General features: G+C 40.2%; 1 protein-coding gene across 9 annotated transcripts in view; it reads left to right on the top strand.

The window, feature by feature from the left end:
• The window catches only part of TMEM241 (transmembrane protein 241), an 83,966-nt gene that overhangs the window by 46,346 nt on the left and 12,010 nt on the right, over positions 1–25,610 (top strand). The window contains exon 14 of one of the 9 annotated variants that reach the window (XR_008307316.1): positions 17,910–18,003. The exons of 5 other annotated variants lie outside the window; for them this stretch is intronic. Coding sequence is in view for 3 of the 4 variants with exons in the window: in XM_053250794.1 (XP_053106769.1) it covers positions 14,459–14,512 (54 nt within the window). In the remaining variant the exon portion in view is untranslated. Of the gene's footprint in view, positions 1–108; positions 466–14,366; positions 14,400–14,458; positions 14,657–17,909; positions 18,004–25,610 lie in introns of those variants that run through there. 3 more of the 9 variants (XM_053250794.1, XM_053250796.1, XM_053250795.1) reach the window with 3 other exon arrangements.

The following is a 25,610-nucleotide window of genomic DNA, read 5'->3' as shown; positions in this document are numbered from 1 at the left end:
TAAATATGAAATGATGGAATTCTACCAGAACTGTGATATACCAGATTTTGAGTACACCTCTGTGTTCAGCAATAATTGTTTCCACAACAACCTCATTTCTGCAACTAGGCTCCAGAGACTCCAGAAACTAGGCTCCAGACCTGTGAATGAAGCTAATCACAAAATGGCCACTGGCATAAATAAGTCCACTGATCCACAACAACTTGTAAGGCTGCACTTCAGTTTGTCTCCAATGACATTGACTGACATCCAGATTAATGGGGTGTGTGCTAAAAATCATTGCATGCTTGCAATGTCTATCTCACCCAGTATCCTGTTTTGCACAGTGGCCCACAGGCAAGAGCTGAGGGCATGCCCTCTCTCCTGCTGTTACTCCTGCTGTTACTCCTGTTACTGCTGGTATTAATGCATGTTTCTATATGTCTTAATAGCAATTAACCTAATAAATATTATTCTTAAATGTTATCTTGGGTATTTGTGTTTCACCTTTCCTTCAAGGTATCCTAAGATTCATTTCCCAGCTCAGCCATAGACTCTGGGCCAAGCTATCCATTATTTGGGAGATTTGTAGCTGGATCTCTCCACATTTTAATTTTCATCTAAAAGAAGCTGTAGCTCTGAATTTGATTGTCCTTGTCCTTGTTTAATTCTTCTACTCTCCTCTAGTGCTGTTTCCCAGATCTAAATAGACATTCGCCTAGATTGCTATTTGTAGAAAGAATGTAGGTACCTATATTTTCCCCTGGGGTAAACAATAGCTTGTAAGAGGAGGACTAGATAATTTAGATCCATACAATTGTCGCCTGCAATTTCTATGGCAATAATTGCATTTTTCACAATTTTCACATTAGGAATTAGTGGGTTTGATTCTGGGAAATAGCGATTCCTACACAACATTGGGAGCAATTACAAGACTGTTGTTGCTGATGATGATGTTATTATTTTAGTGTTGGCTGCATTCCTCCTACCTAAACCACAGCATCCAAAATGCCCTAAAATTCTCATTAGTCCTTTGTAATTCTTGCCTGTTGAATACTGTTTTGGGTAATTGTTACCATCTGACCAACTCACACTGATCATAGTTCTTGTGACTTTTTCCCTGTCTCCATCTACTAAATGTCATAACAAGAAAGGACTCTTATTTTCAGACAGAAAGCTTCCTCTATTGTCTTTTGTAATTAACTCAGAATGCCAGTTTAACTTTTAAAAATCTGTTTAAAAAAACAAACTGGTGCAGTTTTGGAATCTGAAATCTCCAGTTTTTTGTGTATTCTTCAACTTCCTAGAAGATTGTTTCCATGTTAGGCCTCCCTCTTCCACCTTTGCTAAAATCCTCATCCATGGCTTGATTTCATCTTTGGGCTGTGGCAGATATGGTCTACCAAACTCTCAGTAGCTTTTGCAGTATAACATGACTGGGATAAGGAAGTCTTAGTTGTACTTCTGACTTTTATATTGATTCATCCTGTGGCCTTGAACAAGTCTTAGTTTTGCAAACGGATAATACTTAACCGCAGCTTTAAATAGCAAACCTGAATGTTCTCTCTGCCCCACCCCACTTATATGCTTTGTTGTAATGAAGGAACATCAGTAAATTGCAGTGAAGGGTGATGGTTGCATGGGGATGGCTACTACACCTTGGGGTCCCTTTGTACCAGATTATTTTTTTATTGTTGTTATTACTTCCCATCTCCTTTACTCTCTTGATGCCAAACTTGCTGTTGAACATCAGTGCTGCACAGGGGAACTGTAGAAATGTTGTGGACATCCCCCCACCTTTCTCTGCACACCAATCACAGTTCACTTCCAAACATTTGGTACCCTGGGTAGATTTTGCTGAATTTTACTGATGCTACTGACTTTAGCTTTGTTGACTACACTCATAATGTTATTAATCATCTGTTGCTTTATAGAAGCGCAGACATTTCTGGCTCACTATTCATAAGTCGAAACAACAGTTATTATATAGAGGAAACCCTATAACGTCCCTTTCAACTGTCTGAGTTTGAAATTTTGAATAGGACTATTTAGTTCAAAAGTTTTCCCTGTTTCATTCAGTTCTAATTTATTCTTTACTTTTCAGTATCAAAGAAAACTTGAATTATAAATGCTTCTTGAAAGGGAATCTCATTCCTTGCCGATGTTTTTCACCTATCCTTTTGTCTGGAAAAAATGCCATTATCTTTTATTATAGGTCTCCACTTGGAAAACAATAAAGTTGTGCTCTTGAGTCGATGACGACTCCTGGCAACCACGGAGTCATGTGGTTTTCTTTGGTAGACCATAGGAGGGGTTTACCATTGCCTCCTCTCTCGCAGTGTGAGATGATGCCTTTCAGCACCTTCGTATATTACTGCTGCCCGATATAGGTGTTTTCCATATTCTGGGAAACATACCAGCGGGGATTCGAACCAGCAACATCTTGCTTGCTAGCAAGTGATTTCCCGCTGTGCCATTACTTGGGAGTAAAATTGCCTTGTACCATTATATTGAGGCATCTTCAGCAAATAATGATTTTGTTTTGTAAGTTCCATGTATATTTGAACAAGACATTTGTACAGTATATATTCTTTTTCTGTGAATGCCCCTCAGCACAGGTTTAGAATGTAGTCCATGGCTCATTTTAAAAGAGAAATGCTGGGGCTCAAATTTGCCTAAAAGTCAAATCCTCTTAATATGGAAGCTCTAGCCCGGATTCAGAATGTGTGGTTTCTTGGTGGTGGGGGAAATGTATTTTGTAAATGTCCATAGCCACCAGTGTTCCCTACATTAAAAAGGGGATTCTAGGTGGGCTATTATGCTCAATGGAATGGTCACCACAGCTTCTGCAAGTGGGCTTTATTTATTTAGAGAGACACTAACGTTGCATAATATTGTTTAACTGCTTGTTTTACTTGATTTTTAATGTTTTAATATTTTGTACTATTTCAAACATTTAAATTTAATATTTGTTTTGTTTTGAAGTGTGTAATATCTTGATATTGTTTTAAAGATACTGTAAACCGCCTTGGAATTTTTTAAATGAAAGGCAGCATACATATCTGACAAAATAGAGGCATCTTGCCTCTACTCTGTGAGCATCACACTTTTTACTGTGTTGATAGTGCACTTGTATTTCTTCTTTCCCTGATAATTAATGAGTAATTAGGTTTATTTTTATAACATCAGATGTTCCATTCTTAGATACTACCAACTTTGGAATGCAAAATCTAATTTAAAAACTGAATGGGGTGGTGGTGGAATTGAAACTGAGACTTCTTTGTGCAGAAGTCACGTAGTCTAGAAGGTTAGAAAAGATATTGAGGAAGGGGCTTGTGCCTAGGCAGACATGCAGAGATTATACTTTTTTTTAAGTAGTGATAAAAGTGGAACACATGAACAGAAGGTAGTATTGAATGCAGACTGCACAGGCTATTAGTGGTATTACTACCACAAGAAACATAAATATTTACTGATTTGCACATAAATCATCTTTTTCTTAACATTTAGCTTTTCACATTTTAAACTTACTATGATATACAAATCTGAAAGTCTTTGGCAGGTCTTTTTGTCTTCTACACTGATTGTCATTTCAATTGTTGCATGTGTGACATCCTAGAAGAAGCCACTTCCATACTGCTTCTTTTTTTTTTTTAAAGTAAACAAATGAGGAAACAGGCATGGAAGTTTTCTTGTTAATAGACTGCTTTACAAAACTTACTTGCTCACAAAATGCAATGCACAGTTAATCTGCCTGTCTTCTGATAATAATGAGAACACAGTGTCACATTCTTTCTGTCATAGTAAAAAACATTTGTATGGCATTTATTATTATTATTATTAATATTATTATTATTAATTCAATTTCTATACCGCCCTTCCAAAAATGGCTCAGGGCGGTTTAAAAAGAGAGATAACAAACAAATAAGATGGCTCCCTGTCCCCAAAGGGCTCACATTCTAAAAAGAAACATAAGACACACACCAGCAACAGTCACTGGAAGTACTGTGCTGGGGGTGGATAGGGCCAGTTACTCTCCCCCTGCTAAATAAAGAGAATCACCACGGTAAAAGGTGCCTCTTTGCCCAGTTAGCAGGGGTTTCTTATTAGCTTGGCTTCACAGCCCTAACAGTTGTTCGACCCAGGTCATTCATATTGGACCAGAACTCATAGCCCAGTGGGCCAGGCTGAGGCACGTGCTTTTGCCAGCCACTCCATTGAGAGATTCCCTGTTGTAAGGAATCACAGAGCAGAGCTCTGTGTGACCTAGTAATTCTGTAAGGAACAAGCCAAATTGTTTGTGCATTGTTCTTTGGTGATTGCCTTGGGAAGGCAGGAGATAATCCTCCATTTCCTCTAGAAGGATATTTACAATGTTGATGTAACATGTAACACTGTTTGCCTTAATCAGATGCATTGATTACTAGTCTCACACACATATTTTCTTGCTGTTACTTTGGAATGTTTTAGAATTACACACTAGGTAGATTTACACAAGAAGTGATTTAATTGCTGTCTTTACACACATGGCTTAGGCTCTTCCTTCTTAACACCTCGCTCACATCCATTTGGCCATGATGAGATCTGGTAATTTGGCTCTTTCAAGAACCAGCCTGGCCTCCAACTTCCCTCCCCTTTACTAAACCCTGGCGCTCTGCCACTCACCCACCCAAGCAACCCCCTCCCATTTCTCCTTTCCAGTTTCTCTATCTTGTGCTAGTTAGATTAATTATGGAGAACACACGCATGCAACACATGTGATAGTTAGAAACGTGAATGAATTGTTTGATTTATTTGACTAGCATTCGTGCCTTTGTGACCAAGTTGCCTTAATAAAGCCCACTGAAGTTTCAGAGGGTATGGTGTCTTCTTTCTCCCTTCAAATCCAGATCATATATGGCTGCCTTAACAAAGAACTGAGCCAATGTTTGACTAGAGTGAACAAGCCTCCTTTTCATTGCTAGCTCTGGAGCATATGCAGAGTGCGAATCAGGCTTGGCGCACAACACAGTGACCTTACTGTGCGGGTTTGATTCCCTTACCTTTGATGTTGTTACGAATTAAGTTATTCCATTTTCAAAACAATTTTATTATGCGTGACTTTTCAAATAGAAAATGGATAAACTTGCTAGCTAATGTAATGGGAAAAGTAAAATAGCACAATTTCATTTAGTTCAAATGTATTATAAAGGAAGCACATGGAGAAATCTAAGTGTTGTTCAGATGTGACTCTATGGGAGGGCCATTTGTGTAATACCATAGATGTCCTTTTCTATAAAGCAGTCATCAAAGGGCAGAGAAGTCAGATGTGGTTATTAAAGAATAATAATACTTTAAAGCAGACCTTGATCCTTCTTTAGCTTTAATAGATGGCCAGAGAACACTCTGAAGGAAACTAAGCAGGTTTTAGCCTTACAAGCTCTCTGGATTGACACCACCAGGGAGGCATATATCAGTTACTCTGAGCTCCTCATAAGAACAGGATGTAAATATAATAGACAGAGAAAATTTAGTTTTAAAATTTGTATTAGGAATCCTAGGAATCAAGTTCTTGTCATTTCATACTTTTGTACTTGCGCAGCGGGGAAGTGCTTGACTACTAAGCAGAACTTTGCCGGTTCAAATCCCCGCTGGTACTATATTGGGCAGCAGCGATGTAGGAAGATGCTGAAAGGCATCATCTCATACTGTGTGGGAGGAGGCAATGGTAAACCCCTCCTGTATTCTACCAAAGACAACCACAAGGCTCTGTGGGCGCCAGGAGTTGAAATTGACTTGATGGCACACTTTACCTTTATATTCAACATATACTTTTGTATGTTGCATATGCTCTTGAAGGACTCTGATTTACTGGGTCTGTGTGAATTTAGGGTAGCTAAATATCCTGTGATCTTTTCTGTTCTAGTAGTTTACTGCTGTGCTCTGGTTGATCTATAAGACTTGTATCACACACATCTGATTTGCGTTATTTGCAGTGTCCGCTCCAGGGGGTCTGCACATTGCTCCAAAGTCTACCCTTAATATATTGAAAAGTATACTGGAAGATAGTCAGACTTCTCTGCTTCAAGTTTCTGTGTTACAGAACATGTAGCGTTCCCAAGGGTCCTGTATTACGGTATATGGGAAGTCCCCTGTCTGATGCAAATATCTCTTGTCCCAAACAGGGTGCTGTTTTCCCCATGTCATTGGCAGAGCTTGGGGCTCTCCCTCATCCCTCCATGCATTTGCATTGAACCCTTTGAAGCCTGGGTGAAGTCCAAATTATAATGTAAAGGAAACAACAAAGTTCACAAAAGAAGCCCCAGTTGCTCTGCAAACTTGCAGGAACAACTGACTGGTTTTATTTACATCTTGCAGGTTGCTCATTGTTTACGTATCAAATGTAAATAGACCTACAAACTCCTGCTAACCAACTCACCACTTCTGGCAGATAAAAAAGCCTTTCAGTGAGGCTTTCATTGGGGAAGGTGCGGACATGTAGTGTGTGTGTGATCCTGGGAGATTCTCTTAATTTTTCATCTGACGCTTGCTCTGTGTCTACGTGGGATGGTCTGTGTGAACAAGAAGCTATGTGAAATCATGGGGCTCATTTTGTTGTTGTTTTTACAAATGCATTGCTACTCAGGCTTCCAGGATGACCTCACCCACAGATGACTCCACCCCCAAGACACCCCCTCCCACACACATACTTGTGTCCCATATTCAGGCAATGGAATTTGGCAACATTAAGAACGTGTGTGTGTGTGTGTCTGGAAATTCAGTTGTTTTCATTCAGTTTTCTAGTTATCTGATTCAGTTGACCAGACTGAATAAAATTCTTTAATTCAATACATAAGCATCAATGATAATTTCTCTTGGTGTATTTAATTCCAAAACCGACAGTGCAATTTGTGTACCATTTCAGTATCTGAAGAGGATAGAGGGAAAGGACTGATGCAGGTGACTTGTTGCAGTGTTAAGTGTAGGTTTTCTGACAGTTTCCATAGAGACTGCTTGATAATAGTTTTGTAGAATCCAACACTAATTATTACACTGGAGCTGCTGCAAAGTCTTCAAAACAGTCTCCATAACAACACCTTGATGTTGAACATAATCATGAAACTTATTGAGGAAGTGGAATTATGTGCCCTTGGCTACTTAAAAATACAGTATCAATAGGAGCCCTCTTAACAAGAGAGATCCTAGCTAAAATAATTTGAGTGAGATTAAATCAGTTTAAGATTGTACCACACTGCATTTCAAAGTTGGGGTTTTTGTAGAGGCTTTCGTTGAAAAGGCTTTCAGTGAATTGATGGCACACTGTTATCTAAATAGAATTCTCAGGAAGACATTTGGATATTGGCAACTGGATCTTAGCAAATAGGCAAGAACAGAATTATGTGGTATGGTTGCATACACTTAACACAAGTTGTAGTAATAATGGACAATATTTTATTTCATGTTTTTATTATAACTATTTTAACCCCACCTTTCAATAAAGTAAAAAATGAAAACAACCCAGATGAAAATTTTAGACCTTTTAAAGGTGTAAATAAAAGGGAGCAAACACGTTTCAGTGTCCATACATCATTAAAATAAAGTGTGCCATCGAGTTGGTGTCGACTCCTGGCAACCACAGAGCCCTGTGCTTGTCTTTGGTTTACCATTGCCATCTTCTGCGCAGTATGAGATGATGCCTTCCAGCATCATTCTATATTGCTGCTGCCCGATATAGGTGTTTCCCATAGTCTAGAAAACATACCAGCGGGGATTCGAACCGGCAACCTCTGGCTTGCTAATCACGTCATTTCCCTGCTGCGCCTTTAGGTGGCTCCCATACATCATTATCAAAGCTCTATTTTCAGGCAGGTAGAAACACTCAAGATTAAATACAGTAACTGAAACTAAATGACCAATCCAAGGGCAGGAGAAGGCAGTGGGAGGAGATGAGTAGCTCTTCACAATATTAACCCTTTTATAGACCAATAAATTTTATTGCCTCTCTCATTTCCTCCTGTAATAGTTGGCTGTAAGTGTTAAATATCCATAGCTCCCATAAGATTAATCTTACGTTTCACTACATTTCCTTCATTAGCTAGAACAAACACCTTTGTTAGTTCTTCCTTCCTTTATTTATTTATCACATTTTTATACTGCCCAAAACGTGAGTTCTCTGGGCGGTTTACAAAACAATAAAAACCAATTAAAAGATTAACACATTAAAATTTAAAATGTTAAAACTATTAAAACACAATTAAAACACAGTTAAAACAATGTCTAGTTAAAAGCCTGGGTGAACAAATGCGTCTTGACTGCCTTTTTAAAAGTTGTAAGAGATGGGGAGGCTCTTATTTGAGCAGAAAGTGTGTTTCAAAGCCTCAGGGCAGCAATGGAGAAGGCCCGTCGCCAAGTAGCCACCAGACGTGCCGGTGGCAACTGCAGACGAACCTCTCCAGATAATAATAATAATAATAATAATAATTCGATTTCTATACCGCCCTTCCAAAAATGGCTCAGGGCGGTTTACAAAGAGAAATAACAAATAAGATGGCTCCCTGTCCCCAAAGGGCTCACATTCTAAAAAGAAACATAAGACACACACCAGCAACAGTCACTGGAAGTACTGTGCTGGGGGTGGATAGGGCCAGTTACTCTCCCCCTGCTAAATAAAGAGATGATCTCCAGATGATCTCAATGGGCGGTGTAGTTCATAGCAAAGAAGGTGTTCTCTTAAATACCCAGGGCCCAAGCTGTTTAAGGCTTTATAGATTATAACCAAAACCTTGTACTTTGCCCAGAAACTTATTGGCAGCCAGTGTAAATATTTTAAGATGGGAGTGATATGGTCTCTTTGAGATGACCCAGAGATCAGTCTGGCTGCCACATTCTGGACTAACTGCAGCTTCCAGACTACGTACAAAGGCAGCCCCACATATAGCGCAATGCAGTAATCAAGTCTGGAGGTGATCAGCAGATGTACTACTGTTCTGAGGTCATTTATGTCAAGAAATGGACGCAGCTGGCGTATCAGCCGAAGCTGATAAAAGGCACTTCTGACCACTGCCTCAACCTGGGACACCAGGGAGAGGTTTGTGCCCCAAAGCACCCCTAGACTGTTTACCTGTTCGTTCTGGGGAAATGTGACCCCATCCAGAGCAGGCAGATCAAAATCATCTCCAAATCATTCCTGTTTGTCTTTCATATGACTTGTCATCCCATCCCCTTTTCCTGGCGTGGGGCATGAGACACAGTGGAAAGCGGGCATCCCCCAATGTGGCTTTCCCCTTTGACATGCTGTCAAGCTTGGGATTTGGCAACGTGGTGTCCCTGTTGCTGGGCAATGGCTGGATGAGTTTAGAGATTGGTGGGGGAGCAGGACAAGTGCTCTTCGCGGTGGCCAGCGAAAAGTGTGGCAAGCACAAAACCTAGGTTACAGCGGTGGCAGAATTTGGACGACACAGTGTTCACACCTCAGGTTGGAGTAGTGAATCTCACTGCTCACTACTCATTACTTCACACCTCAGGTTGGAGTAATGAATCTCCCTACAAACCAAAGGGAATTATTCTAATTATGGTTTCAGCTCGAAAACCTCAGATCACTTTTGTAATGAAACCACAGTTTCACGCATTCAGACAACCACGAAATGGAAGCTCTGCCCACTTCACCTCTGGTTTGGCATTATATGCGAAGGCAGACTTAGTCTCTGTATGTTTTGTGTGTTTAAGATGAACAGTGATTCATAAATATAATAGTGAATGAAGGGAAAGCATTGGTCTGGAAATAATTTCCATAGTTAATTTGCAAGTACAGATTCCAGATGTGTAGTAGAGGACTAAGCACTGAAGAATAGGCTAATCCATCTCCAACACATTTAGGATATTTCAGAACTACACAACTAAAGTTAGACATTCTCCAGAGAAGTACTGTTTTCATTTTAATACATTGCAACCTATAATTTCTTTCAAGGCTTATGTTCTTCTGGTTTTCTTATTGGCTCTTAAATCTTACCTGAAAATGAACCATAACCTCCTCTTCTCTGTCTCTCAGTACAGTTACAAATGAAGGATTTTGCAAGGATATGTGCAATAATGCATATGGGAAAAGGCAGTAGTGTAAATATCTCTGTGCCTCTTTCTGGTCCTCCCCCTATCCAAGGATAGTCTGATGCTATGCCAATGGGTCTTAAGCTGCTGCTAGTACATGCCAGGCTGGTAAATAGAAAAATAGCTGCCATCCAGAATCTAATCTTGAATGAGCAAGCCATGTATTACCAAGACCAGTATGGATGCAGTGGGGGCTATGTCCATTTGAGTTTTTGGAAAAGCAGCAGCATGGACTTGGTGGGCAGGAAGGAGGGATTGCTGGAGTCTATCACCCTTTAATTAATTAACTAACTAACTAACTAACTAACTAAAGGGTGATAGAAAGGAAATGGAGCAGGCTGTATACCAAGATAATACCCATCCTGTACATTATCTCAGGCCAGGGTATCTGGAGCCATTTTTGGAGGGGCAGTATACTGCCCCTCCAAAAATGGCTCCAGATACCCTGGCCTGAGATAATGTACAGGATGGGTATTATCTTGGTATACAGCCTGCTCCGTTTCCTTTGCTCAGTATTCTGAAATGTCAGGAGAGCAGGAAGTTCAGCTACAGGCAGGGCAATAAGAGGCCCGATCAGGCAGGCTGGACTTTGGATGAATGGGGTGCCATGTTGTCCAATCCTCCATCTGATGCCACCTCACCATACTTCCTTGGTAGGTTGACCCTGCTGGATTAGGAGGTACTATTTGGCAGTGGTTCAAGCCATTTCTTGCTCTCAGAAGGTGATACTGGAAGACTGTAGCTCTGTACTGTGGGCTTTGGTCTATGAGAAACTACAGGGATCCATCTTGTCTCCCATACTATTTAGCATCTAGCTGAAACTATTGGAAGGTGTCATCTGAAGATTTGGGCTATGGTGCCATCAGTATGCAGATATCCAGCTCTATTTTTAATTTCAAAGGTGGCTTACAATTAAAAACATGTGTGATTTCCCATTACAAACATCATCACAGTGATTAAAACTGCTAGATATTTATACAAAACTATTTTAATAACTTCACGACTTGCTCTCTTATGACTTCTCATTTGTTGCCCATATTACTGTATATACTTTATATCCTATAGAGTGAATTCCAAATCCTGACCGAGTCAAAAATGCTAATTATAACAGCTGGTATCGAATGAACCCTGGAAGTCACAGCTTTAGCAGTGAGGTGTTATTCTTGAGTAAATAAAGCAATTCTAATACATTTTCACAGCAATTAGCTTTTGGCCTAGCCAAATGTGCGCTCCCACTAGCTTGCTCTCTCCCAGTGGTGTGTTAAATGTGCATTTTCCCTCATTCAAAGAATTTGTAGATGTGCATGAACTCTGATGTGCAGATTATTATTTTTATTATTTTACATTTATATCCTGCTCTTCCTCCAAGGAGCCCAGAGCGATGTACTACATACTTAAGTTTCTCTTTCACAACAACCCTGTGAAGTAGGTTAGGCTGAGAGAGAAGTGACTGGCCCAGAGTCACCCAGCTAGTTCCATGGCTGAATGGGGATTTGAACATGGGTCTCCCCAGTCCTAGTCCAGCACTCTAACCACTACACCACGCAGGCTCTGTGTATGTGATGGAGCTGCCCTGTCCACAAGAGCATTGTCCTCCTCCATTGAGAAGGACTTGCATGTGTAGATTGGATGCCTTCCATTAAGTTGAAGAGGAGAGCCAACAGTTTTGAGTGATTGTATTTGCATCTCAAGTACACACATGAATCTCTGGATCATAATTCTGTCTTTTCCAGCATGATTTTAGTAAAAATTTTATCAAATTATTTTTGTGTGCTTCACTTCATGAATGTTTAAAATGTTGAATGATCCTAGTTTCACTTCTTTCTGCTCTAATGAGAATTTCAATGTCTTTTCCATGACATTATCAGTGGAGCAGCAGAAAGGCTCTAAAAAGTTGTAGAATGAAGACTTTGGTTGTTTCATTCTTGGGACATTTGGTTAGCAAAGCAGTTTATCATCTCACCTGGGAGCTGTTTGATTTTGATTTATTTTGTCTCAGAGGAGTCATGAGTTGGGAAATGGAAAAGGAAATGGAAAATTAGCATAGAGAAATATTCCCAAAAGTATGGGTGTACTTTTAAGGACAGTAGAGGTCCTAATAGAAAACTTGCTATTTTTGGTGAATTAAAACAAAATTAAAACATTCTAGTTCTATTTCCAGTGCCTACTCTCCTTAAGATTAAGACTGAGAATAAGTATGATAACCATTTCCTATTTTGCAACCGCTGACGGTTGTGAGGGACATTTTGGTGTTTCAGTTGTTTGTACATATTCAATTACACTTTGTCACTGTTTACTTTAGCATAATGAGCATGCCTGGAAAGCTTCTCCTAAGTGATGCAGGGAGAGTCTAAAACTTGATGTACAGCAGATAGAAAAGCAGTTGCCAGTGGCAGAGTAAATCAGACCAGTGCATCATGTCAGGTCTGACACACGGTGGACTCGACATGCCCTCTGTCAGGCATTACTGAAGGGAGATCAATAATGCTGGAACTGTTGATATTGTTGACTGCTGGAATTGTTGGAAGCCCCTCTGTTGTCATTCCAGATCTCTTGGAGATCTGATATGTCTCTCGGATCCCTTGTTGCCCTGCCCTCTTCTCCTTCTCTTCCCTCTCTTTTACCTGGGACCAGATTGGGGCAGGAGACAGGCTGTTTCATGTCCTCCTCTCTCTGAAAGGAGCACTCAAACAGCTGCTTGGGTTAAGCTGGTTTTGTTTAAAAGCGCCCCCCCCCAATTCCCTTTTGGGTCCCCAAATGGCACAAGTGGTTCTGGGTTTTGTAGGTTTTTTTCACCTGAGGCTGCAGAGAGAGAGAGAGAGAGAGAGAGAGAGAGAGAGAGAGAATAAAGACTGAAGGGGAAAGAGCAGCTTGTTAACTGTTTCATGTGAGATGCCAAAGGGATGACTTCCCACCCTGGAGAAGATTTGGGATCCCTCCCAAAGGTTTTGCCAAAGCAAGGGTGAGGAGAGTCAGCAAGATGCCTGCATGACACCAAGTCTGTGGCACTACGTGTGCCCACAGCTATCAAAGGAGAGTATGGGGGTTCCCAGGCAGTCAGGCACAAGGGTTAGCCCACACCAAGCCCATGTAGGGAATGACTCAGCCTCAGATATATCTGTTGGGTTCCACTCTGGAGTCCAGGGCCTCTCAGATAGTCAGGAATAGGGATGGGCCCATAGTAAGTCCATACAGAGAATGACATAACAACTCTGGTTTCCAAGAGTGCCCAAGGCAGTCCAACGCATGTCTCGTTGCAGCAGTCCCACACAAGGAATGCGCAAGGCTAGTGATTTCAGCTCACTACCAATTCTGGACCCTCCAATTTAATATTCCAAAAAGTTATGTCCTCTGCAAAACCCCAAAGGTCAGAAAATTTTAGCCTTCAAGGTGGACCAAAGGGACCAGACTTGAGAAGGGTTGTGCATCTGGTAGTAGCTATTCAGAGGAAGCACAGAACAAAGGGGCTCTGTTGTGCCAAATCTGCATAACAGATTTGGAACCTGATTTAGATTGCATTATGTGGTGTTTGTACAATTCTAGAGGCTCTCCTCATATGCTTCTGCTGTTGTATCACAAGCTCTGGCTTGATCAAGTATACACATGATTCAGTGGGGGTGGGTCATTCTCTGCCAGGCAGCCTTTGCACTGGTTCTATCCCTTCATGACCCCACCACTTTATAAAAGAAGAGGCCAACTTCCTTCGTGGTCTGTCCACACCATGGTTCCATGGCTTTAAGCCAGAGTCTCCCAAAGAGGAAGTGGGGGATAAAGCTGGCAAAACTACCCCTCTCATCAAGTCTCATGTTGTCTATAAATCTAATGAGCATCCCCTTTATTCAAGACATTTATAAAAATGTTGCAGAACCAGGACCATGGCACTCTTCTTGATGCTTCCCTTCAGTCTGATGTGGAGTTATTTAATGAGCATTCATTGGGTAGTGGTATTCAACTAGCAGTAAATTGACATAACAATTCTATCATCTAGCCCACATTTCACCATCTTTTCAACAAGGATATTTATGGGAGAGTTTTGTCAGATGCTTTGATGAAACATTGCTCTATATCCATCATGCATTCCCATATCTGCTTAAACTGTTTAAACTTAAACATCTGGTGGGCCACTGTGCGAAACAGGATGCTGGACTAGATGGGCCTTGGGCCTGATCCAGCAGGGCTGTTCTTATGTTCTTAGTAACTCTATCAAAAGAGATGAGTAGACTGGCATGACCTATTCTGACTCCTATAATCACAAGATGCTTTTCTAAGTGCTCACAGACCAACTGCTTAATAACCTCTTCTAGGATCTTGCCAGGTACTGACATCAAGCTGCCCAGTTCACGGTTTCTTGGCTCCACCTTTTTGCCTTCCTTCAATAACATTTGCTCCTCTCCAGACTTATCCAACACTTTATCCAGGAGTTCTCAAAGATGACACAGAGAGAGACTGAGATCACCTATACAAGTTCCTTCGGAGGATGATAGGAGCATTTGTGCTGGCAGGCACAATGTGAGATGCTTTTGTACAAGGGATTCTGTGCTGCTTTACTGAAGCATTGAAAGCATCAACAGCCCTTCCTTCCTTCCTTCCTTCCTTCCTTTTAATAAAAATGTAATTATATTGGGCTACATATCACAATTTTTAAATAAAGGAGTTGGCTTTTTAAAAAATTTATTTTCTTTATTTTGAATCACTATGTTACCCTAGGCTATGATCTTGAGCTCACTTATTTTGTGAAGCGAGTTCTGTTTAAGATCATGTTTTTCTCCATCTCCCTTATGCTTAGTAAAAATAGAAATGAGATTTTCTTTAACTGGCTGGAGCTTGCAAGGGGGAAAATTATTATGGGGAAATCTGGAACACTGAAAATGAAGATTTGATAGTATTTAAGAGAGTTGTTTTTTTTTAAGGGAAGATTTTCCTTGGCTGTGAATTAATAAATGTTGTCATGCATTCTATCTATCTATCTATCTATCTATCTATCTATCTATCTATCTATCTATCTATCTATCTATCTAATTTGTACACCGGCCCAACTATTGGGTCAAAAGTTAAAGCAACTGCAATATATTTTCATAGCAATTATTTACTCAAGAGCAGTATTTTATCAGTGTTGCTAAGGCTCTGATATCCAGGGCTCATTCAGATACCAGCTGTCAGCATTAGCACATTTGACTCTCCATTGGGTTACTTATTTTAAAAACCAAATAGGTTGGAATGCACTTTATAGGTTAATTCACATCATATGTACAGCTAATAAGAAGGCATGAGAGAGCAAGTAACAAGGTTTATTTTGTGTTTAATGATCATTTGTTTTATGAACTGTTGGGAACTATGAATATTATTTTTGAGCAAGAAACAAGGGTAACTTCAAGTTCAGTTTATTATTTCTTTGGCAAACAGCTGTAACATTATTATTATTAATATTATTTTTAAAAATGCTTTTATTAGTATTACAAGTGGAAACAGAAAGGTTACATCTCTGAGACTCCAAAAAGACCAAATAAGTTTACATAAAAGGTCTTATCCTTCAAAACCAAAACAAAGGAAAAATACAATAGTGTTAGTTGAATCTAAAGGGTCCTAAATTAGGCATCAGACATCAGTAGCAATCAGTAAAGAATCTTGAACCCCACAAGGGGAAATTAGAAAAGAAAAGGTCTGTCCTAGCGTGATTGATCATCCCACTATCAAACGGCCTGAAGAGGAGAGAGCCGACCCAACTATGATGTATAAAGTAGATATGATACAATTATTTTGAACACAGGGCAAGACATCTCAAATACTCTGTGATTTGAGCATCACAAACACGAAAAATGATATTAGGTATTATTGATAAGATTCTGTATTCTATAGGGAGGGGAATATAAGTTCCCTTGCTCTAATTTTGACCCACTTCTGAATTAAGACCTGTATAAGTAATAATAAGAAACAAAACTTATTGAAACTTTCAATAAGTGGGATAACTGAGTCTTGTAACGTATATGTTTAATAAAGTATGTTTTGTAATGTGTTATTCTCCAATACTCAACAAAAGGAAATTTCCTAAAGAAATCATGGATCTTCTAGCCTTTTCCGTCCCATCAACATTAAATGAGAGATATAATGTATTAACTTATATGTTAAGCTGGTGTGCTGAGACAATCTAAAATGATCAAAAGTCATCCATGATTCTAGCCAAACTGAAAATGAATTCAAAGAATTTTAAATTTCTTGTTCTATCCAACCGGATAACCAGTTTACAATAGGAATCACAGCAGCAGACTTCACCAGCAAGATGCTGTACAGTTCTCTTCCACGTGTGTTTCAATGTTATAAATAACAGGTACAGAAATCTAAATAAAAATTGGTCCTACTAATAAGAGCTCAAAAACAGATATGTAATTTTAGGTGTACCTCAGATATACAGGTATGTCTCATATATATTCTAATATACATTATTAAGTACACTTCAGTACTGTTTATAATATTGTAATATCAATACAAAAAAGGGGAAAGATCTCTCAGGCAAGACATATGTTAGTTCTATATGTCTCTGAGTTCAAATCGCACCCTAAATTGCTTTGATCCCTTCATACTGGCTCTCTCCTCCAAAGACCATTCGGCTACCTCCTAAAGAATCCGTAGGAGATTCAAACAGCAATACAGAGAAGGCTTGTTAATGTCTGTAGGCTCGACTAAAAACCTAATCGTCAGAGAGAATAGAGTTTAGAATTCTCACAGAACACTCCTCCTAAATTCAGTTAATTATTGGGCAACTGTATATGCAAAACGGTTTCAACCAAGATTATCCAATGGAGAGAAAAATAAGAGTTAAAAGACGCTAGTTCTGGCATACCAAAAGTAATATCTGTGTTATAAATACAAAGCCACATATCCACCAGTTCATAAAATTCACATCCAATCGCAAACTGGAATACAAAAACCATAGTAAAATAATGAACAGAGATCAGCTAAACCTTTAGTAGTCCCACTCCTCTGTAATGAAAACCAAATAAACATACTGGAGAGATAAATGGAGGGAACTGAATTCAGCCTTGACTGATCTTTATAACCTACAACTGGGAGCAAAAAATGTCAGACAATGGCAATACAATATCCCCTCTATACATGTACCTAATCCTTCACAGTTTGCTTCCAATTGTTTGCATTCAGCTAAACTTCTCAGAGTGTTATTATTGAGTATAATAATAATTATTAATAATTATCAGGTATTCATAATGGGTAATAAAAGCCCATGGGGAGAGAGGAGGGAATAATAAACTGAAACTAATAGAAGAAGCAGAATACCCTTCAGCTGCTTATCATTCTTATCCCTTTAAAACTATAATGTCCTGTGGTAAGGAAAAACCGATAATCCTGTTCCATATATTTGGATATGTTTGCATTGTTGCGTCACTTTGTTTCTAAGAATTAAGTTTGCAAGGATATTCTCAATTCATCCCTAAATCCCCCCTTCTTAATACATTCTCATAATGTCCCTAAAAAAAGGAAAGACAGGAAGATATATGTGACAGTTCCTTAGGTCTATTAAACCATCGGGTCCACAATGCAACTTAATTCCTGATTAGCTTGTTACCCATATTGGACCTTGTTTAGAACTCCCTAAATATTAATGTTTAAAATATGAAGGACAGTTAACACAGGGAAAGCCTTGAGGGACCAAGTATTAAGGCTTGGTATTAAGTTATACTCCGGGTTATAGCTACAAATGAAACCCAAAATAATCACATATAATTCAGTTTCACTCATGCTGATACGTGTTAACTCCTTAGGTTAAGATTTTGAGTGCTGAGGTTGTTTCAATATTAAACCCTGTATGAAGTTCCCTAAATACTGTTTGGTAGGAAAAGGAAGAAAAAAAGGAGGAGAAGCAGTACAGAAATACATTGAAGAAAGTGCATTGAACACCGGGAATACATTGACAAGCCAATTAATGAGGTATAGTATATGCTTATGCTCAAAGTTAAAACCTATAGATAGATAAATAAAACCTTGAATAAATCACATATCTTGAAAAGACAAAGAGAAGGAGAGATGCATCAGAGAAAAAAAGTGGGAGTCAACATATAGAATCTTTGAGGCTTTGAGAATCTACCCGCTCACCCAGCAAAGGGTTAATTTGAGATCTTAGAAACAGTGTCCAGAGACATTTTCTCATACAGGAGAGACCAAACAGTGCCGGGTCTGTAACCTTGAAATACCTAAGAAAAAGTTTCTGCGCAAAGAAATCTCTCCAGTTGAAATCCTTCTGCATAGATCTCACCGCAGCTGAAAGCCAAATAGTTCTATTAATACACACACACAAAGTAAACAGCTGAAGCAAGTAAACTTTCAAATAAAATTAAAACTTTCAGGTTTGTTCTATTAGAGTCTTCTAAATTTATCTCAAAGTAAAACATGTCTCAACTGTCACTCCTCATACCAATAATCCCTCCAAATCTATAACAAGATCAGCTTTCAAACAAACAAACAAACAAACAAATAAACAATAGCTATCTATCTATCTATCTATCTATCTATCTATCTATCTATCTATCTATCTGAAATGGGGAATAAATCTTCATCACTCCAGCTCAGCCAAGTAGGAGTTATGGAATTCTTCAAAGTAAAGTCACAGTCTCAGCAAACTCCTTCCCAACATTTTTGTTTCTGTAGTCAGAGCTTGGGTAGATAGTTAATGACGAAAGGGTGATTATTCAGCCATAAAACACGTTGTCAGCCGTGCAAACAGAAGCAGGGGCGTATCTAGGGTAGGGCGGGTAGGGCAGGCAGGGCACGTGCCCTGGGCGCCACTTGAAGGGGGCGCCATTTTGTAAAATAAAAAATAAAAAATTGCTGCTGAAAACAAAATGGCTACCGTGCATGCTCAAATGGCCTCTGTGAGGCCCTAGGTCATGCCAGGCCTTGCCGAGGCCATTTGAGCATGTGCAGTGGCCATTTTGTTTTTAGTGGCCTTTAAAAAAAAAGATTATTTTTTAAAATGGCTACCGCACATGCTCAAATGGTCCCTGCGAGGCCCTAGAGGCCAGCGGGGTGAGGGGGAACCTTTGCAACCCCTCCAGCCTTTAGGAAGCTCCCCAAAGGGGCTACAGGTAAAAATAAATAATATAATGTAATATAATAGAAGACACTGTACACATATTCTGATTGGCACTATGTACAGAGAATCAGGGCTTGTGAATACTGAGCTGACGCTTATGAGCTAGGATTGTATTCATTTGCTCTTACTTTGCTTCTTGTGATAAGTGAGTTAAATGTGATGTCTTAATAATATGGCTATTAATGGTGAGTTTGTCTTTGAATCAGTGTGAAATCCTTAGTATTAAGGCCCACTGGGAGTTTCTTTCTCTCTTTCTCTCATTTTAACTGTCTTTCTGAAAGACTAGAATATATTCCAAGCTGTGACACAGTTTACTCTGCATATCAATTAATTATTTACAGAGTATCTGGGAAAAGTCAAATTCTCCATTTATTTTTAAAACTTATGTAATGGTGATGCTACAATGCATAGTAGAGAATTAGACAGGCACTTCTGTTTAGTTTTCCAAGTACACCTCCACATAGTATTGGGGTATTTCATGAGTCCCCGCATACTGAAATTAGTAGTTTTTCAGCATTTTTTGGTCTGGCTAAGTCCACTGCTAAATAGTTTTTGAAATATTAAAAGATTAACGAGCTTGACTTGTATTTTTCAGCTGATATTATGGTGAAGTTATCTGAAAGATGGGTGTCAGATGCTTGGACAGGGGGCGCAATTTCAGTGTTTGCTCTAGGCGCTATTTTCCCTAGATACGCCTCTGAACAGAAGGAACTGTAAATGGAACTTTTCAGAGCAGTCAAAGTCAAATCCTCCTAATTTGTCCAAGTAGGGCTTTGTAAGACATACATGAACTGGTTAGATATATGGTTCTGCAAAAACAGTAAAATGAAAAAACCAAATCAAAAGAGAAGAAACGAGCCATTCTTCTATCCAAGCCTGTCTTCTTCTCCATTCCTCTTCTCCATTGCAAATACTTGTCTGCCAGAAAGTTCGAGGTGGGTGAAGGGGAGGTTCATGAAGAGATAGGGAGAAAAGGGGGGGGGACCCCATAATAATCTCCAATGAATGCTGTGAGTAGTTTAAAGTTCAAGAATAAAATAAGAAATAAGTAATTGCTGGGATATCAGACATTTCAAAAAATTCTTCAAGACAAAACTGAGAGCTGTTAGCATTGGAATGCTGAGATCTCCAGCAAAGTAAAAATAGCAAAAACAAAGTAAGAGCTTTCAGTAAAGGAAAAAAACCACCAAAACACAACACTGTAAATCTGCCAAACTCATGGCCGTGGACATCTCAGAGATTTATTAGTAAAGATAAAAGGAAAAGAGCAGGTCGTCGGTGATTAGGCGGTGGAAAGCCTCTCTTCATTCGGTCCGATGATTGCAGGAAGGTCTCTCCAGATGTTCATCTAGGGTTTTCCAGACTTTTCAGGGTCTGAAGACCCCCTAGACTCCCACCTGTAGGAGGAGGACCAAGCCCTGCACACATACTGACATCCATCTGACCAATGGGAGGTGATAAGACCAAACGATTGATGAAAACCCTGACAGGTGGTTTAGTCAGGAATTTTCATTCCCGACGCCATCTTGCTTCTCCCCCTTCTCAAACAGCAGTAACATTAAGGTAATTTTAATATAAACATTTTATGTGTGATATAGGAAATCCAAATAAGAGATCCATATTTGGTTCTTCAACAGAGGGAGCTTCCCCATAGGAAGCAGGCCTTCCTTGGAAGGACTTCTTCCAAGAAAAGGAGGAAGCACCTTCTGATGGAGGAGGGAACATTAGGATCCAACCCATTGTCCTGTGCCACTACTTCCAATTTCAATGGGTTTGACATTAAATTCCATCAATTAAATTATATATATTGTATAAAATATGTTGTTTGGTTTAAGAACTGTGGTTTTGGGAAGTTGCTATAAGTAACTTATTGAACAGTTATGAATAAGCAGAATGTTGAGGTTAAAATGTTGAGAACATTTGTTTTCCTTTACAGTGATTTTGGATCCTTTTTAAAAACTGCAGATTTGTAAGTTTATAGAGACAGAACTATTCTTGCATACCTTCCAGTTGCCCAGTAAATAAATGGGCAGCTCCTTATGTTGTTTATGCACACAAGGAATGAAGAGCTTTGTTCCACATGTCAGCTTTCTGAAAGAAGAGGAGCAGTATGTTTCGCATATACGGTCCCATCCTAACACATTTTTCTGAGATTAACTAGGTTAGGATTGCAGCATTAAACTTCCAGTATACAATTTAGCACTGGGACCAGTAAGGCGTGAACTACTTATAGTAAGGCATTTGCCTCACTACCCCTCGCCCCACAAAGACACACCATTGGTTCCTCTCTCGTGCCATCTTATGCATCTGCGTACCGCTTTAAAGTAGGTCCTCAACCCATTTCTTTAGCAAAGGCTTTCCTGAATAGCTCTCTGTAACTCGCCTCCACTGTTGATCCTCCACTTGCTCTTAGTTGTTAGTCCTGGGCTAGCAAACAAACTCATATATGTAAAGAGTTAATGATCAATTACAAATATATATAAAATGGCTGCATGGTAGTGTCTTTTTAAAGCTCCCCCAGATTCTCTGAGAAGTCTAAACCAACCCCCCACCGCCCGCCCCCACACCAAGCTATTGTTGGGAATTCTCTTGTAAGAGATACCCTTCTATTACAGCAGAGTGCACTGAGGCAAAACACAGCAGATCCTGCCCAGGCATGCGTGTTTGCTGAGAGCAAAAGAAACATGGAGTCAGTTCATAGTTTCAAATCAATATAAGGAGTCTTTATTGGAGAACTCCATTCTAGATAGGAAAGTGGAGAGATAGAATCTCTAATCTAGCTAGCTAGCTGGATGCAGAAAGATGTTGCATGCATCTCTGCACACATGGTGCAGAGAGAGGCGAGTGTGTGTGATAGGGAGAAGAAGAAGGAAGAGAGGGAGAGAGGCAGGCAGGCAGGGAGGAAGTCCCCTGAGAGTAGCAATCTACATATCAAAGGGATAGTGTCAGAGCAGTAGAGAAAAGGGATGACCAATGTTTTGACCCCTCTAGCCCTCTGACTCACTAATCTGTCCCCCTCTGTCATTGAGGCATGAGGCAGCGCAGAGTCCTTGACTTTCAACAGCTATTACACCATCATCCTGCATCACATCAAAAGGTCTTCTGTAACTGATGCAAATAAAATGTAGATCAGTAAGTTGTGTGACTTTAAAAGACAAGGAGCCCATTCATATGGCCAGGAGGGCAGCGGGGCAGGTGCCCTGGGGAACAGATGTGGTAGCTGCTCTTGTTAAAGCAGCCACTAGGCTCAACACGACCACTCCACTGAACTCCATTCCAGCCAAATGGAAATGAGGGGTGGGGAGCTGTTTAACACGGCGGCGATCACCCAGATGATCACTGGCTGAGGTTAAGGTTCACTTATCCTCAGCTAAACGCTGGGTTAAAAACTGGGACTTGGTGTGGGGGCAGTGCTGGGAGCGACCTCGCTCCCCATGCTTCACATGCGCAACCTAACCCAGATCGGGCTGCCTTAGCCTGGGTTAAACTGGGTGTGTTACACACCCTTTTTGAGTGTGTAAATAGGCTCAGGGACTGCGATCTAGGGCAGAAGTTATATCAGTTCACTGGAAACCATGGTTTACAAATTGGAATTCAGCCCAATCAATATTCCTTTCCTCTCTCCTTCCTGTCTTTAGTCATGACTTCATGTGCAGTTATGCAAACCATAATTGATGGAAACCAGGTTATCTTGTAAAACTGTCTGGCTTGCAGATCACTTCGGCCATGGCTACAATCTAAGGTTTGCAAGGGAACTGTGTTGAATTGCTACACACGTAACATAAAATCATGGTTAATGCTGGGGTTGGGGTGAGATAGAACTTGTCCTGGAAAATTAAGGAGGAAAGAGAGAGGGATGTGTGTTAATGAGGCTTGGCAAGCATTATATTTGTACCTGTGTTATGTCTCTATTCCCATATTATTTTATTTTATTTTTTTATTAGAGGCGGGGGCCTCTTTCTCTTACTTGCACTTACACCCACAGCAAGCCATTTTTTTCTAGTCATTTTTCTGCTGCTAGAATTCAGACATTAGAAATGACTGATAGCGCAGTCATCAAGGGAAATGACTTGACTAGCAAGCCAGAGGTTACCAGTTCGAATCCCCGCTGGTATGTTTCCCAGACTATGGGAAACACCCATATCGGGCAGCAGCGATATAGGAAGATGCTGAAAGGCATCATCTCAGACTGCGCGGGAGATGGCAGTGGTAAACCCCTCCTGTATTCTACCAAAAAATACCACGTGGCTCTGTGGTCGCCAGGAGTCAAGACCGACTTGACAGCACACATTACTTTTAAGAAGAAAAAATGGGAGGAAAAAAAGGACTGGGGAGAAAGGGTTGTTGCGGGGGGGGGGAGGAGTTAGGCAGGAAAGGGTTCAGGAACCAGACTTTGGCCAGAGTAACATATTGGCACCATCTTCTTGCACAAGTCCCATTCATTTACATGAGCCTTGCACATGGAAGTTCCTGGCAATTGATTTTGTTTTTAAACTACCTTTTTTGGGGGGGGGGTCATTTAAATAAAAAAAAAGATGCTCAAGATATTTTTAAAAATATCTTGATCAGCAGACAAATTTTCCAATCACCCCAAGTAGCCTGGAAATGGCTAGGCTAGTAAGTGGATAGTTGTGTATATTGCCTTTTGGAAATAAGTATTAAAACACTCCAGGAATGCAGCGGTAAGGTGAATTGGTTCTAATAATTGCCATTCTGTGCTGTTATGTAAGCCAAAACTTACATAAGGTGTCTGCAATTCTGAATAGAATCAAAATATAACAGAAACCACATGAATACTGAGAAGAATCAAAGAAAAAATAAACCTTGCATGCCAATTAGTGGTGTTTATTTTTAAAATGCATTAATGGTGGGGTGGGGGTGGGAATCAGAGCATTCAGCTGTGCAGTTTGCTTAAGGATAAAACTGAAAACACGTCATTCCAAGTCTGAACCTAATTTTTCCACTTTCTAAATTCAAAGGAGGATGGCTGAAGTGTTTTTCATTTGAGCATGGCCTTAGTTTTAATTAATATAATAGGTGTCTATGATATGCTGTGGGACCCTTGAGAAAACAAAAAGAAATAACCTAAGATCTAGTGAAGGGGTGGGCAATCTTGGCTCTTCAGAGGTTGTTGAACAACTTATTGTGGCTGGGGATGATGGGAGTTGTAGTTTAACAGCAGCTGGAGAGCCTAGGTTGCCTACCCCTCGGCTAGTGGAAAGGGTAGAAAAAAGACATGATAGAGTGCAATGTGGTGTTGGACTTGGACTAGGGAAACCTGCTGTGAACTATCTGTACTACTGTCGGGAATTTGTTTGGCAAGTCACTCTCTCAGCCTCAGCCGTACATGGTTCCTCAAGCTTGCCTTGTGGTTCTGAAGAGAAATACACTTAAGACTGTGAAGTCCCCTGCACACCCAAACCAGCATATAAGCCAGTGCTTCCCAACAAGGGTGCCTCCAGATCTTGCTGAACTAAAACTCCCATCATCCCCAGCTACAATTTGTTGTGGTTGAGGGTGATGGAAGTTGTAGTTCAGCAACATCTGGAGGAACCCTGGTTGGGAAGCACTGGTGTAAGCATTAATAGTAGTGAAGGGTATTAATTGCCTCAGCTCAATTTGTAATTGGACTTGGATCTCCAAGCTAAAATGTTGGAACACAGTGCTGTTACTTCCAAGCCCAAATACAAGCGCTGGCCTTTTTGGACTCTGTTGTATCCCCACCTCCCAATTTCCTTACCTTATTGCTGTAACTGCAGAGGCAGCAGGGAGTTATTCGCACATGGCTTCATGCTGTGGGGTAAATGTTGAGCGAAGCCAATTCGAAGAACGCTCGCAGCACTGAGGAAAGAGAGTTTCCTTCTTATCATGCTAATGATTCTACTTCAGCGTCTCTCCCCATTTACTCTGGCGTTTTCAGAAAAAGTAGCTTTAAAACCAGCATTTTAAAAACCTGGAAATACCTCAATATAAGCTAGAATTCGCAAGACAACGCCCAACTTGTGTGAGGAGTGGGTCCAAGGATCTTGAAGGGACTTTGGGGTAAGTTTTGACTGGTGTGTGAATGCACACACTCTCCTCCAAAGGAGATTCGGGGTAGAAGCCCTGTGTGTAAAGCCTCCAGGTAGATGGTTTCATTATCTCCCTCCTTCCCTCGGGAAGTACATTTCTTAGATATGTCAGATTGTAGTAGTACAGGATATTTATCACAAATGAGGACATACCTTGGTACTGTCTTTACAAGAACAATCCAGAGATATTCTTATCTAAGTGTCCTTTGCAAAGACTTATTTTTAGGAGGGCTGTCGACCACCCAAACATCAAACAGTTCTTCAGCAGTTTAGTCAGTTAAAGTTAAATGCATCTAGAAGATCAGTAAATCCATCTTTCAAAATATCAATACAGGTCTTTTGGGGGATCTTAAAGGAAGGAGATATTTTCTCTA

The sequence above is a fragment of the Hemicordylus capensis genome, chromosome 4, assembly GCF_027244095.1.
Source record: "Hemicordylus capensis ecotype Gifberg chromosome 4, rHemCap1.1.pri, whole genome shotgun sequence".
Taxonomy (NCBI): Eukaryota; Metazoa; Chordata; class Lepidosauria; order Squamata; family Cordylidae; genus Hemicordylus; species Hemicordylus capensis.
This window is presented reverse-complemented; position numbering and strand designations above follow the sequence as displayed.